The sequence below is a fragment of the Epinephelus moara genome, chromosome 2, assembly GCF_006386435.1.
Source record: "Epinephelus moara isolate mb chromosome 2, YSFRI_EMoa_1.0, whole genome shotgun sequence".
Taxonomy (NCBI): domain Eukaryota; kingdom Metazoa; phylum Chordata; class Actinopteri; order Perciformes; family Serranidae; genus Epinephelus; species Epinephelus moara.
Genome location: NC_065507.1, coordinates 33,166,901 through 33,182,722, shown reverse-complemented (window position 1 = coordinate 33,182,722; position 15,822 = coordinate 33,166,901). Strand labels below are relative to the sequence as shown.

Genomic DNA, 15,822 nt, shown 5'->3' with positions numbered 1-15,822 from the left:
CAGGTTACAGTATGGTGCCCATGAGGACTCTCTCAAACCACAGTACCAAGATGAGCAATGAACTCCTGGGCGATGTCCATCCATTTGAGAAGCTTCTGGAGGAAGCCGTAGGCAAAACGCTTCTCAATAGAGGAAATGTCCTGCTCCATGTCCTTCAGTCCCCTGAGGATGGAGACAAGAGGAAGTAAAAATGGCACAGAGAGTGTGAGAGAGAGAGAGAGAGAGAGAGAGAGAGAGAGAGAGAGAGAGAGAGAGAGAGGGACATGGACAGAACTGTCAGAGGAAACATAAACTGAATGCTGAAAACATCCAGCTTACCTTGTCACAGCATATCCATTGAGCTGGAGAAACTTGAGCAGGTCCTGAGCCTTCTCCCTGTCCCTGGCCTTCTCCTTAGCCGTCAGGGTGTCATAAGGCACAAGCAAAGGATGGGTGCCACCGCCTAAAAAATATCAGTTTAGGACTCAACAGACTGGCACCACCACAAAAAACCTCTCAGTTGAGGTTGTGCAATATAAAACCTCTTACCTTTGGCCTGTAGCTCCAACTTCTTCTTCCTGCCCCAGGTGTTGTGATAGTTCTCAGCCAGCTGCTCAGCCATAGACTGCATGGAAAGGGTGAGAAAATCAAATAGTCAGGCTTCTGACAAATGTCTATGAGATGTATCAGTGCTGCGACAGACAGATTCATACCTGCAGCTCTCTGGACAGGGCCATTCCTGCGATATCTATTGGCTGAGGGTTGTAGCCATGACTGGGATCATAAGTGGCCTGAAACACACCATAAAGAGTAGTGGTCCAATAAATATTCAAGAATATTGATATCAATGGGTCACAGCAAGCATGTACTGTAAACAGGTAGGTCTGTAATGTTGTCATCCTCTTATTTTATTATTATACTTGTGTAAGAACCATCCATTCCAATATGTCCAAATAGGCCACGCAGCATCAAACATCAATACTGAGTGTTTTATTCAGCTCCTCTCTGTTGTACCTGAGCAGTTTGGGAGATCTTGCGTGTGGCAGCCTTCTTCTCAACATCCCCCTCCCCGTCCCTGGCTTTATCTAATGTCCACTCCCAGGCCAGCATGGCTTTTATGGATTCTTTGATGGGCCAACGATAAATCTCCTTGTCCTGAGAAACACAGAAAGGAGAATTTAAAAATCAACAGGGAGCCTTTAAACAATATAATGAAGATCTTAAACATTCGGATTTAGAGATGTAAAGTTCATGGCTCAGGAATGTTGGTTCGACCCAATCTGAAAGCACATTTGGGACAATACAAAAATTACAGTTTAGTACCTGTGTGCACATTATCAGGTAATGAATCATTACCTTTTCAGAGAACGTTTTGTATGGCCGGAGCATCGGGTGCGTCTTAGCATTCTCATCCAACACCTCTCCGTAGGTCCAGTTGTTCTGAATCTGAAATTATTTAACCATTGACTCAAATATAACAAAGTACTAATGATTTTAAATGACAAGCAGGGACTTCATTCATATCTGATGATTCACATTTTTTATAACTGACCTTTTCAAAGGCCCATTTGTCGTGAGTGTGTTCTGCATACTTGTTGATGAAGGCATCCAGCCTCTCTGGGATGATGGTGCTGTGAATAATGTAGCTCATATTTAGAATATGGTTATGAATACCATTCACTATAAATCAAACTTAGCTTGTAGTAACCTGTCAGTGCTTAGGTCACATGTCGCCTCTTGTCTTTGTCAGTTACTGCTTTTTTAAAGAGGACCTATTACTCTCATTTTCACATTCATACTTGTATTTAAGGTTTCTACAAGATCCATGTTTACATACTTTAATGTTTAAAAACACTCTTTTTCCCCTCATACTGTCTGTGCTGAAACACCTGTATTCACCCTTGTCAGAAACACACTGTTTTAGCGCCTGTCTCTTTAAAGCCCCCTCCAAAAAAAAGCCCAGTCTGTTCTGATTGGTCAGCGTTTGCGGGGTCATCCGTATCTCAGCATCTCTGCAGCGTCATTGCAGCTGGGGAATGACTGTAACGGACAACAGGGGCACTGAAGAAGCTTCTAAACACAACCTGACATGTTCCAGCAGGAATCTAATGTGAAATCGGGGAGAAGTTTACAATGTCAACAACCAAGTTTAAATGTTTCCGTGATGCTAGCATGTAGCTTCTTGTAGCAGTGTAATCTACGTTATGTAAACATTTGCAGGAGCGTGCCTGGAGCAGATGACCATATAAAGAAATCTGACATACTATGATGTCATACTGTAGCCACAGCAGAAAAAAATGAGACAGAGTCTTCAGTCTGAAGCACACACAGTAACACAGTTTGAAGCCTGAGGTTTGGGCTCACAGGGATCACTTTTACATACATTTACCTCATTATTAGAAACTTTCGCCAGGTTTAATATGAACCTCACTTACTCTAAGACTATACGTAAGAAACAAAAGACAGAAGAATAGGTCCCCTTTAAAGAACATTTAACAAGTATTTTTTTCTGTAGGCCACTGTGAACTTTTTTTCTGCTCACTTGGTTGTCTCCACTGGTTTGGGATCAAAGTTGCCCTCAGCATCCACAGACGCCTTCTTCTCAGTGTGAGAGGAGTAGGTCGCATCCACATAGTCAGGTGGGATGGCTCCTGCTATAGCACAGAGGCAAGGCATGGCGATCTTGAAGAGCTCTGCATCGAATCTCTAAAGTTTGGATGATATGAGAGAAGTCACGTTGATAATGACACAAGCTTTAAACCTGTGTAATCAAAACAGTATTAACACTGTGGGTGAACACCAAGAGCTATATCTCTCACCTTGTGTGCCAAAGATTCAAAGATTCCCCAGAAGAGTTTACGAGAAAGATGTAGCTCCTCCTCTGAGGTCACCCCAAAATTAGCCCATCCGTTAGGCAAGCAGTAATACTTCCAACAGCGTTCATAGTGATTGGTTAACAGCTGAAACAATTAAATCACAAAGGAGGATATATTTCATATACTGTATTCGCAAGTAGGCAATCTACCTTTAATATCTGTGCATAACAACTGTTAGCAAATCACTGTAATGTAATCGATATGCTGACATTTCTGTCTTTTCATTTCTAATCTATTCAATATAATTTTCCATTGTTATAAAATAAAAATAAGAATATGAAATAGGCAAACCTTGAGAGGCATCTTTGCATATTCATTGAGGATGGGCACATCAAATACCAGCCGCCTAAGCAGATGCTGCAGCATGGAGGGTCGGAGGTACCTGTGGATGTCATCAAAATGCTTCATGATGAATGTAAACTATGTAAGGAATATGTTGCAAATTAAAATAAGTAACATCTAATAATCTAAACAGAGAAATCTGGATTAGCACTGACTTGCAGAGGGACATGAGGCACTCCTCAATGACGTCCCTCTGAGCCTTGGTGAGGGCTCGGCCGCGGGATAAGCGATAGATGGTGTGGAGCATAGAGTCGATCATGATGGCACGGTGGTCTGTCCCAGCATACAGCGGGGCACACTTGGTGAGCAGAGGCAGAACAGCCGAACAGAGGTAGCGGTTTAGTGCCAAGGCCATTTCAGTCGTACTGAATGCCACCTGTAATCAGAGTGGAAGACAGAAAAACAACTTGTTCCGAGTGCAGTACTTTGGAAACAGATGGATAATGACTCACATCATCCTACGGATTTCTGGAGACGACAGGAGCAAAATTTCTCTTGCTGTTTAACTTTTCGTCTGTGTCTTTTCCTACTCACCGTGTCCAGAGAGGCTGCTGCTCTCATGTCAGGCAGGAAACCAACCTCCAACACATGAAGCAAGAAGTCCTGGTTGTCGATACCATACACTCTGTCGAGGAACAGCACCATGGAGGCCTTGTGGTCTGGCACAAAACTGGCTGACATCTTAGGCTCAATAATCTGACCCTCTGTGGTTTGGACAGAAAAAAATCATATATGCTATATAGTTTCTGCCCAAAATATTGTACATTCACACAGTGTGTCCATACGTGATTCCAACTTAGTATCTAACCTTTGCCATAGGTAGGAATCTGCACAGGCAAGCTGATGACTCCCACCAGGTCCTCTATGGGCACCAGAGACCTCAGGATGGCCCTGATTCTGAGAGCTTCACCCTTACCAGCTTGGATCAGCTGCAGATATGAACATGTAAGACATTCTGTATGAAACTAGCCACTGCTTATCAATCATATAGAAAGTAATGTTGCCTGGAGGCTGAAGGAAGAACAATATTGTGTAAAGCTGTTACACTCACATGCATCTCAGGGGCGCAGCGACCCAGCAGATCAATGAGGGCTGAGTAGAAGGACATAATGGCATTTCCCAGATGAACACGGTTCTCCTCATGCTGTTCCTCACCACCAAACCTGCCAGTAAAGAAAACATCTATTTCTATAACCTGCTGGGTATAGCATTACTTTAAAGGGATAATTTGGATCCTTTGAAGTGGGGATGTATGAGGTACTTATACAAAGTTAGTGTATTATAAACGGTACATGTCAGTCAGCATGTCGCCAATTTGAAGTAGCGGGCAAGAATGCCAACACAGAGGCTAAGTAAAGTACTGCTGTGGAGCAAAATGTATTTTAGTCACCTAAAAAATCAATTTTGCTTAAGGTGTACACTATATTTAGAATATTTCCACTCCTTTACCTTTCCTGAGACAGTGATTTCTAATGCGGAACTAAAGTGGTTATTTTGCTCTCTTCAAAGCCAGACACCATTGAGAAGCAGCTCTTGTGTTCCGTGAGCTAAAATCACTGTTTTTGTCAATGGAGTCGAGTGGCTTTGATGAGAGCGTAGATGTGGAACTGATCTACTAACAGCTTTCCCAACAGAACGGGTTGTCTTTGACACGGTAAAGTGGGGGAAATATTCTAAACACAGCGTACACCCAAATTAAAACTGATTTTTTCTTTAGGTAGCTATGTTTTGCTGCTGCCCTTGTCCACAGCAGTATTGCTTGGCTTCCGTGTCAGTACTCCTGCCTGCTTCTCCAAACTTGAGGCATGCTGACAGACATCTGCTGTATGTAATACACTGATAATGGATAAGTACCTCATACAACCCACATCAATTAATTAAGCTGTCTAGATTATTAGTTGAGTCAAACAGTGCAGCTTGATTCAGTTTTGTAACTACAAACTCAAATATAAATGAGCCTGTATGAATAAGTATTACACCTACTGTGCCATCACTTACATAAAGCGTCTGTCTTTTTTGACAGTGGGTCCATCCCTTGCTGGATCCTCTGAGATCTTAATGGCCTCCTCCATGGCGGCCAGCAGACCATTCCCGCCCTCTCCTCTCAGGGCTGGGCCGAAGCACTCAGGCCGACGGATGAGCAGACGCACCACAACATTGGCATTCTCCTCCACACTCTCACCTGTAAGGGTCACGTGTGCAATTGTTATTGACAGATACCCACAATTTAAAACAAACACATGTAATTTTTATATGGGGGTGCTGACCGTTAACAAAGACAGCAAAGCGGAGGAAATCCAGGTATCTCTCTCCTCCACAGGGGTTCCAGCCAATGTCAGGGTAGCCCTTCGAAAGTAGCATTGGACACATCTGCAGACCGCAGCCTGCCAAGTATGTCACCACCTATATCACATTTGAGAGACACCGAAACAGATTATAAGATTAAAAGCCCACTGTGCCTTTTCATGTGTTTCTGGATCTTGTCATTTTTTAAAATCTTCTCTAACCATTTCCAGGTCCTGCTCCTGTAGAGCCAAGGCCAGCTCGTTGTTGTCGATGCATGAAGCCGCAGCCACATCCAGGGGTGTGGACCCACGCATGCCTGCAAGTGTAAAGTAAAATAAGTCTGTATCTATTTGCAAATAAGAGAATCAAAATTTGTTATGTTTTCTGCTGTAGGGGGAAACATTTCACAGACCCTCTGACAATAGGGAAACTTTAAAGTCTGATCTTTACATCTTGACCTGTTTAAATCCAAATCTGAAATCAATACAGATAAATCTTTTTTTTTTAATGAAAAATTTGCCATATGTACAGTACAGCAAACGGGGTGAAAGGTAGCTGACACTGACCCAAACCAATGCCGCTGTTCTGTAGTAGGTAGCTCAGATGGTCGAACATGGAGCGCTGGTTCTGTCGGCTGATACGACAGAAGTAACACAGGAAACGACAGCAGTTGGTCACCATTTGGGGGAACCTAATCTCCTGGAGAGAAAAGGTGGAAAAAAAAACATTAGGTTAACAAAGACGTAAGTTTCAAAAAAGTCTCTAAATTACTCTGGATAGACTGAATAAGGTCGTTAAACTAAACAAACTTAAAATCGTCACAGTTACCTTCGAGTCTCCTCCTCCACCCAACACATTGACCATCACCTCCATGACAGTCTCATGCATACCAAGAGCTCTCATCAGATTGGGGTGTTGGTAGAACACCTTGTTGTTCATGATGTTCCTGTAAGGATTACAAAAAGATTCAGATTCACATGTAACATTTCTTTAAAGGTCAAGTGTGTAGGATTTAGTGGCATCCAGCAGTGAGGTTGCAGAACTGAAATCCTAAACCCTACACAGTGAACGTTAAGCTCTGATGACCCATTAAAAAACAACTGTAGATGAAGATTTTAGGACAGGATGAAATGCCATTTAACAGAAATATATTACTCAAGGAAAAATCTGAAAAAATATTATCAAAATATTGATATCAATATCACGTCTTCCATCTTTATCAAAGCTGCAGATGTGTTATGAGTACATACCATCAGCCCCACACTTACCCGATGCTCTGGATCATGAGCCGCTCCTCCTCTGGGCCCATCTGGACAATGAGCAGTGAACGTATCTGTCCTAAACACTCGAGTAGATCCATGGTGTCCTGAACAGACACGGCATTGATGGAGTAGGCTTTGGGCAGCGCCCGGATCAACTCGCCGAGGCCATCGTACTGCCTGTGAAGCAGGCTGAACATCAGGCGCACCAGTTCAGGGTTCTGAATGAACGACTCCTGGGCCCAGTGGATCATGGTGTGGGAGATCAACTCCTGGAGGGTGCCTTGGTGAAGTGAAACAGAGGGGTTCAATGTGTGTATTGAATTGTATTTGCCATATTTTGACTCAAGTTGCCAATTAATGAGGTTGTTCAAATATCTAGCAGATCATTTGGCTGTTACGCTTACTGGGTTTTGGTTCCTCCTCAACCTCTGGCTTCTCCTCCTCGTCATTCTTTTTGCGCAAGCTCTTGATCTTTTCGACCAGACTGATGAGTCTGCCCCTCAGTGAGGAGTCCACCTCTTCCTCCTCTGCCTCCTCCTCAATATGTATACCTGTGTGTAAAATGGGAATTCAGCATTAAAAGGAATTCACACCTGCAGAGTATAAAACACACAGGATCTTTAAAGAGCCTCTCACCGCAGTGAAGTAGAATGTTATTGTGGAATTCTGCCAGAGAGTCCCGCACCTCCTCAGGCACTGGACTGAAATCATCTTCTGAATTGTGCTTAAAGTTGGTCAGCAAAAGAACCTTGAAGAGGAACACAGTAAGACCCCCCCATCAGTTCAATCTTACCTCTTCTCGTTCTGCATTTTCATACATTTCCGGAGGTTTCTTAAGGTCTTCTGCAATACAGAATGTGTTTCTTTGTTGCTCTTGTGTTCTCTTATCAGATCAGAAACCAACCCTTTTCGTACAAGAGAGTACGAGAGTGTCAGCTCTCATTTTCCTTAGAAATTAGGTGGCAATGTGGGAGGAATATAATCCAAATCCAATTCAAATTTTAATGCCAAACAACAACAAAAAAAGGTATTTGATTCTGAAAAAATCAGTACCTGGTCCTGTGGTGGTGAACGGAACTCGCGGGTCTTGCGCGCAGTCTCAGCAGCCGACATGGTGAAGGCTCTCATTAACTGGTTGTAACGTACTCGTTGGTTTTTCTGAATGTTATTGACAAAGTCGTCTGAATAGGCCACAATGGCCTCCACTCTGTGTCGCAGCTCGCAGTCGCAGAAGTACTGCAGGAGTGTGCACATCTGAGAGAGGTAGATAGGACAGGAATAAGAGTTTAGGAGGTATAACACATGCAAATTCAACTGATACTTTCAGGATATGAATACTAATGTGCAGAGTGCAGATGCATACTGATGAATAACAGAACAGTGTTTAAATATAAAGTATAATTACCTGCAGTTTGACAGACTCCGGAAGCTTCATCTGGAGTAATCCCTCTTCCAGACCCTCCTCCTCCTCTTTTGCTTCTGCCTCCACTGCCTCTGCCTCCTTCTCTTCCTCTGCCTTTTCTCCATCCACCTTTTCTTCTTTAGCCTCTCCCTCCTCCTTCTCCTCCTCTTCCCCTTCCTCCTTAGGCTCACCCTCTTCCTCCTTATCCTCCCCTCCTTCTGATTCTTTCACCTCCTCCTCCTCCTCACCAACCCCTTCGTCCTCAAGCTCGGCCTCAGCTGCCTCCTCGTCTTCCTCCTCCTTTGCTTCCTCACCTTCTCCCTCAGCAGCTACACCCTCCTCAGCTTTTTCTCCTTCCTCCTCCTCCTCCTCCTCCTTTCCACTGAAAACATTTGGATCAATCATCTTGAGGATGTGCTTGGTGTCCTCATCGTTGAAGATGCCCATAATGAGCAGTGTACTGATCAGCTTCAGGATTGGGACAAAGTGGAACTCCACACTGCCTCCTACTGGATCCCGCATAGCTTGGCTACCATCCAGCACAGCCTCTGTTAACATGCTGATCGCTTTGGTCTTCAGCTCCTGAGGGGGAATGATTGAGATAAGCATGAGGCATCTAAAATTCCATTCAATCTTTCCAATGCAACCTGTTTCTTTTCTCTTACCTGCAGGGGGAAAATAGGACTAAGGGTGTACAAGTCAGGGTCCGTGCCAACAAAGTTGATGGATGAGAAATGCAGCTTGGGCCGTAAGCAAGTGGTTAGGCCAACACCGGGGAGAGAATGGGCCTTCTTTGCATCAGGATAGAGGTGGATGCTCAGAGTGTCTTCGGTCATGGGGACAATAAACTCCTTGTTGGTGCCCAGACGTGCTCGTTTGGCAGACTCCAGGTGAATGCTGATGAGCAGGTCATAGTAGCCGCTGCGGAGAGGACCAGGCAGGTAGGTGTTCTCAATGGCGTAGAAAAGCTGGGATTCATCCACATGACTGCAGAGGGCATGAGCCACTCGGTTATTGCCAAGTGCACACACAGCGCAGTAGAGCATGAGTGTGTGGTAGTGGAACTTCATCAAATCCTGACGCTCCGACAGCTCCAGGATGTCAATACACCTGAGAGACAAAACACAGACTGAAACATTAAAACTGATCAGGTAACATAGGTAACCAACTATTATAATCCTGACAAAAAATTGTAACAACTGTAAGCAAATCCATAAATTTAAGTATGTGTGTATGTAAATTATGTGTGATGGATCCTCCAACATTTTGCAAATCAAGTTGCTCATTTAATTTCCTGATCAATTGAGGTGTTAACTGATCTTTTTTCAACGATTACTAACTTCCTGCCCAGGCAACTGTCTCTGACCTGTTCTCCTCTGGGATGTGCAGAGCCATCATGATGAGAGGTTCAGTACACTCTACCATCCAGCCCAGCCTCTCACTCACTTTGCCCACCTCCGGGTTGAGGAAGTGATTGGGCATACGACTCCAGATAACTGGGGTCAGCATCTGAACATCCAGCCTGGGGGGGCACTGGGGGACCGGGTTATTACGCTCGCTGCGGAACATGGCTGCTGAGATGGGCATGATGTTCTGAGAGGGAGAAAGCACAAGAGGGGAGGAGGTGAAGGCAATCATAGACAGAAAAAAACAATGAGATTTGAAAAGGGAAGCTGGGTTGGAAGGTGAGCTGACAAGCTTTGACCCATTCAGATAAACTGTCAACATTAGTTACAATGTGGATCTGAATTGGGTATGAGAGGAAGTAGGCATGGAGAATATCTTACACAAGAAATTTAGAGAAGCTGAATCATAGGAGAAAAAAAAAGATTTTCAGAAAAGGAAATTGTACCTTAGTGTGTGAGCAAAAGTAATTTCTGACCTTGAGTTTGCCCAGCTCCAGCTGTACCATGTTCTGATTGGTGGGCTGAACGAAGACGGCAGGGAACAGCTTGGTGTTGGGCTCCACCTGTAATAAAATACCTTTGGCTTTACGGCTCCACAGTGTAATATAACTCATCCAACTCATTTGAAGTTGAGTATGAAAAACACAAATACAAACACACACACACAACCTACATTATGCTTCCCTTACCTGGTAGAAGGTGTTAATCTCTTTTCCATTGGCTGTAAAGGTCATGAGGCCTGTTGCCAGATCGACCAAGCAGCCAACCACCATGTCTTCCTGACTGAAGCGGGTCTGCTGATTGCTGACCAGGTCCCCTCCCCATACCATGTAACAGTTACTGTGCTTCATACTGCAGAGAAACAGCAAACACGCTGCTATGTTAAAATTCAACTCATCTGTTTTTTACAATAAAATGAAGGGGAAGAAGGAGGAAATTAAAAAATAACACATACACACACACACACACACACACACACAGACGACCAGCTCTCACTACATTAAGTTAAAACAGGGTTCCCTGGGCATCTTCCAGCAGCATGCAGCTAAATCAGAGCCTCTCAGCTTAAGAACAGCAGCTGTTTCTTCATCAGTCAAAGAGAACAAAGACAATAGGGCAAACACAAATATAGTCAGCCTACAACAGGTGATTAATTCTCAGTGGATCATTGGTTGAAAAGGATTTCAAATCAATATTGTTGCCATATGAGTTGCCTTATTCAATGTCCAGGAGCCAAACCCTATGAGCCACATCAGTAGCAGAGGAACACAGTTATCTCTTCAAGTTAAAAACTATATAATACAAAAATACAAGTATTGCACCTATCAGTTGTAACAAATTATAGGAAACATAAAAAATTCATCCCATCTTTAGGTCTCAAGGTCTGGGCTGTGTTAAGAGTGTGAATCTAATGTGCCCCTGTGGAAAGATAACCTGTGGTTATTTTTTATGAAGCTGGAGAAAGTTCTGAGGATATGATGTCCCAGAGGTAGTTTTTGTAGCCTGCTATTTTTTTCATAGTTATTTACCTTTAAAAGGTGAGTAAAGAGAGGTGCTGTAGGTAGTCCAGTAAAAGGAAACCTTTTTGGTTAATGTGGCCTAAAGGAAACATATTTATGGGGAAAAGAAGGGGGCCAAGTACTAAACCATGGCGGACACTGCAGGATATGAAAAACAGCATGAAGTTACATGCTGTCCTTGTTGCTCCATTACTACTGTTACTTAATCTGAAAGTCAGGATTAGGTAGCTCTACGACACAGGTTGGTAACAAAACAGCTGGTTTAAGTTGCTAAACATCATGTAAATTAGAAATAGAAACCTTCTCATCTCCTTCACAATTACCCATAAGATGCCGTTGACATTCAATGATACATCCCTTGATATTTCAGCCCCTCTGGGATGCTACAATGTTGCAGATGCATCAAGTAATGCAAATTCAACCAATCCCTGTGAATTCTGGGCAACCTTGCAATTATTTCCAATATCTGCAACTTTTCAGCAAATTTTACCAATCATATCCCTTCCCTAGATAATATCACCAAACTCACTTCCTTGTTTCCGATGTAAAGATGCAGACATTTGTGACATGTATATGTCTCATTTTCACCAAAAGAATGGCTGCTGAAGACCATGCAAAGCAATTTCCTGACGTTCTGCACAAAAGCCTGGTTAAAATGTTTTACACAGTGTGCAGCATTGTGGTGGAACAAAAACACTGAAAAACACTTTTTTACTGCAAACACACCCAGCAAATGGCTGAAACGTGAATAACAGACAAGAAAAATCCCTATGACAGAAGCTGATGCCTCCAGATCTATTGCAAGTGCTGAAACAATCGAGGTGAGTTAGATTAAATATGCATGGTTAGTGGTAATATTAGTGTAGTATAAATCACAAACTCAGAACAATGTGATTTTATTCTCACTGGAAAAAGATGCCTTCGATTTATCAATGAATTATACAAAAAATATGGGAGGGTCTGATATTTACAAATGAAGAGATAATTGTTTTGCTTTGACTCTTTTTTTCCAGAAATGTTTTCGCAAATTCCTGTGAGATGGTACATTGTAGACCAGTGAATGGATATTGTGTGCAGTTTCTACTCAAGAAATACGACGCCAAATGGCCAGAGGGGGGTGCTATAATTAAGGCCCACAAATTCAATTTTTGAAAGATCATGCCCCTAACACCAGAAGTCAGATTGACTTGAAATTCGCCACACAAGTCCAGGTCAATGTGCGCAACAAAAAACACACAAGAACAATTAAGGGCCCACTGTAAAATTTTCCGTTATTCTGAATTTTATGAAAAACATACTGACATCTCCTCCTAAACCATAGGTCTAATTTGTACCAGCCTTTCTGTGGATCATTACTGGACTAACATTATCAAAAGTTATCAAAAGCTTGTAAATATTTCATTGTGTTCTGAAGATATTGACCAATGAACTTTAAATGGGGCATGGCTCAGCACATTAATAGACCTAACTCCATAACTGTCAAGCCAATCATCGCAAAACTTGCAGAAATGTCCAAAGTGGTACCAGTAACATATCTTGAAATTTTCATTAAAATCAACCACTAGGGGCGCCAAAAATGCAATAAAATGGACGTTGCACAACAGAAATCAGACTATGAAGAAGCTGTTTGCCTAATCATTACAAAACTTGCAGAATATGTTAAATAATAATGATGAACCATGTGTGTAAATTATTTTAAAATCAATCAATCAATCAATTATGAAACACACATTTTTTGACATTTCCTAATGCAGGTGTCACAACTGTCAAAGGTTTCGATCCTACCCAGCTTTCAAGTTTTGAAAGTCTATAAAGGCTTGAACCCCAGAGCTGCCGCTTGCAGCTATATTTGTAATTTGTTAGTGCTGTTTGTTCTTATTCCCATCCGCATGTGAATATAACAGCTAGCCTTAATCACATTACTTACATTTTAAACCAAGATTGATAAATAATAAATACAAAGTCTGTACATGTACTGGCATTGCTCTTGTTAATAAAATACCATTAAAATGTGGGATGGATTAACCTGTCATGTATGTTGCCTTTGTCATCTCCCACAGTAACAGTGACACTGCGCACTTTGGAGAGGTCAAAGCTTGGATCAAACTGGTGGTAGTCAGGAGTGACCCAGCCAATCCACACACCAGAGGGCTCCTGTCCAGCAAAGATCCTCACAGAATAGTAATACTGAAAATAAAGAAGAAAAATAAGACAAGATCTGAGTGAGATATCTAGGAGCAGTTATATTGGATATCTAGAGATACTATGATAACTTAAGTGCTATGATGGAACCTAATATACTGTGAACTCCCAATGAGCAGGCTCAGCAAATCATGCCAGCCTGACTTTGCACAAACAGGAGGGATAATGTTGAGATGTGCTTTAAATCTAACATTAGTAGAGGATCATTTTGAGCTCACAGTGGTGGTATTCATGATGATCTCAGGGTCATCTCTGTCATCCGGGACCACATCCTCCACCAAACGTGGCACTGTTGGGGGGGCAGGAGCAGGGGCGAGGGGTGTCATGGCAACCTTCTTGGCTTTGAAGAAGAATCTAATGTGCACAGAAGGTAAGATACATTTTGACACTTGTATTAAGGCTGTACTGGACAACCTTACTCACTGCTGAATGTTAAAATGTGGGATGCCCTTTTCTGACCAATGTTTTGTTTTACACTAAGACATAATAATCTGCACCTTTAATACTCTGCAGGCTTGTTCTTTTCTCTAAAGACACAACCTTACCCTTTCTTCTTCCCTTTTTCTGACGCTGTGTCCTTCTCATTTTCCACAGAGATCTCCTTAGGCACAGACGGCTCCTTCTTCTCATCCTCTTGCTCCTTGCGGCCAGCAGACTTCTTCAGAACTTCAAACTCTGAGTCGGGCTCCACCACCACCACTTCCTCTTCAGGTATGGTGAGGGCACGAGTAAGAGGGGTTGTGCCTGCTGGGATCTTGAAGGTCTCATGGAACTGGACAGGCATGCTGAGTCTGAGGAACATCATATCGGTGTTGGCGTTTTGCGAGCCAAAGGTCTTATGGGTCAGCTTTAGACAGGGGGCACTGTCCACAGTCCCATCCACACGAGAGACCTATGAAACACCATGTTTAATGATAAATAAATGATCTCGTTTAACAGCGCTAAATTCACTTAACATTGAAAGTGTCACTGAGTAATTACCTCAATATGATTGTGATCGGTGGGTACAGGCACAAACTGGGGCAAACTTTTACTGAACCACATGGTAATGTCTCGCTTCATATTGATAGCAAAAGGCTCAAATCCTTCCTGCAGGCCACAGATGGCAAAGTAGCGCAGGCTGCTGACATTCTGCCCAAGATTAATCCTTCCAACCTGAGACAGGCCCAGGGCACACACTGGGATAAAACCTGAGGGGACAAACACAGGAACGTAATTGGTAAATTTATTTAATGCCTGCTATAAAGTTGTGCTCAGATTTGATACAAACAATGAATTAATGATTTATGTCAAACAAGTTTTATGTCAAGAGATTCTTCCTTTTTGTTACTGCTACTAATGCTGATCACACAAGGTAAAATGACTCTTACCTTCCCCAATTTCAATGTCTTTGAAAGCCATCTCCGAGCCTGAGTCACTGATCAACATTTCTCCGTTGAGTGTGAACATGATGTTCATCTCAGTCAGGTCAATCATACAGCCAACTACATCACCAGATTGCCACTGGCGACCGAAGGGTTCATTCCCAATATGCCATCTTTGAGCCTGGAAAAGGTTACATCAATAAATAACTTAACTTTTAATTCCACAAAAAACACAGACACATAAATGTCAGCCTCTAGTGCACTCTACTTAAATTCTCTGACTACTTGGACTTGAGAAAAGTCAATGTTGAGTCGGGCATGGGAGATGTTTGCTTTTCTGGAAGAAGTTAATTTATTTTAACCCAAACTATGATTTTTTTTACCTCACCTAAATCAAGTATTGCCTTTCTGACACAAGGCCATCCAGGCAGTCTACGTAGTGAAAACTTTTATGAACTGTATTAAGTGTATTTTTTGATGAAACGTAGATGCTTCACGCACATCTTCCCCCCAGTGGCACAGAACATCTTTACAACCAGCACAGTTTCAAGGTGGACAACCAAGATCAGTGTCACCAATTCAGTATCCGACCACATGTCTCCCCTTCTGTTCCTGAGATATGACGGTGAGTAATGGCCAGAAGAATATTTTTGCACAACATTATATTGATCACAGTAAAGTTGACCTTTGACCTTTTAGATATAAAATGTAATCACTTCATCATTTTCTCCTATCAGACATTTGTGGTAAATTTTGTTTAGCTTATGGAGTTATAGCCAAAAATGTGTTTTGTGAGTCCAAGTGGATGTTTGTGCCAAATTTGAAGAATTTTATCAAGGCGTTCCCGAGATACTGCATTCATGAGAATGGCAAAGACTGACAACCCAAAAACGTAACGCTTCCAGCCACAACCGCCACTGTTGCTGAGGCATAAAAAGGCATGTTATCACTGAGGTTTGGTTTATTTTCACTTCACATCCCTAAATGTCTTCAAAATGCTATATTTTTGTTAGTTTGATGGACAAAGTAAAAAGCAGATTTACTGGACTGGTTCCATATGTCATCTTTTCATTTCAAAAACCTTTGGAAAGAATCGTGCACAGCTTATTACCTACATTATTTTGACATTGACAAGCTCTTGATTTTCCCAGTCTGCACTTGATTAAATTGGACTGATGCTGAT

General features: G+C 42.5%; 1 protein-coding gene across 5 annotated transcripts in view; it reads right to left on the bottom strand.

Annotated features, from left to right (window-relative positions):
- Positions 1-15,822, bottom strand: part of ryr1b (ryanodine receptor 1b (skeletal)) — a 94,009-nt gene that overhangs the window by 41,324 nt on the left and 36,863 nt on the right. For all 5 annotated transcript variants that reach the window (XM_050059639.1, XM_050059631.1, XM_050059657.1 and 2 more), the window contains 33 exons: positions 14,646-14,820; positions 14,257-14,465; positions 13,821-14,167; positions 13,494-13,629; positions 13,100-13,260; positions 10,243-10,405; positions 10,030-10,116; positions 9,514-9,740; positions 8,813-9,257; positions 8,151-8,729; positions 7,799-7,999; positions 7,382-7,493; positions 7,150-7,296; positions 6,752-7,025; positions 6,312-6,429; positions 6,050-6,182; positions 5,705-5,799; positions 5,465-5,600; positions 5,196-5,379; positions 4,249-4,360; positions 4,006-4,126; positions 3,732-3,901; positions 3,353-3,573; positions 3,147-3,237; positions 2,799-2,939; positions 2,522-2,685; positions 1,532-1,610; positions 1,336-1,425; positions 994-1,134; positions 693-770; positions 529-604; positions 319-442; positions 47-162 (listed from right to left, as the gene is read on the bottom strand). In XM_050059639.1, the coding sequence (XP_049915596.1) occupies positions 47-162; positions 319-442; positions 529-604; positions 693-770; positions 994-1,134; positions 1,336-1,425; positions 1,532-1,610; positions 2,522-2,685; positions 2,799-2,939; positions 3,147-3,237; positions 3,353-3,573; positions 3,732-3,901; positions 4,006-4,126; positions 4,249-4,360; positions 5,196-5,379; positions 5,465-5,600; positions 5,705-5,799; positions 6,050-6,182; positions 6,312-6,429; positions 6,752-7,025; positions 7,150-7,296; positions 7,382-7,493; positions 7,799-7,999; positions 8,151-8,729; positions 8,813-9,257; positions 9,514-9,740; positions 10,030-10,116; positions 10,243-10,405; positions 13,100-13,260; positions 13,494-13,629; positions 13,821-14,167; positions 14,257-14,465; positions 14,646-14,820 (5,653 nt within the window). The remainder of the gene's footprint in view (positions 1-46; positions 163-318; positions 443-528; positions 605-692; positions 771-993; positions 1,135-1,335; positions 1,426-1,531; positions 1,611-2,521; positions 2,686-2,798; positions 2,940-3,146; positions 3,238-3,352; positions 3,574-3,731; positions 3,902-4,005; positions 4,127-4,248; positions 4,361-5,195; positions 5,380-5,464; positions 5,601-5,704; positions 5,800-6,049; positions 6,183-6,311; positions 6,430-6,751; positions 7,026-7,149; positions 7,297-7,381; positions 7,494-7,798; positions 8,000-8,150; positions 8,730-8,812; positions 9,258-9,513; positions 9,741-10,029; positions 10,117-10,242; positions 10,406-13,099; positions 13,261-13,493; positions 13,630-13,820; positions 14,168-14,256; positions 14,466-14,645; positions 14,821-15,822) is intronic.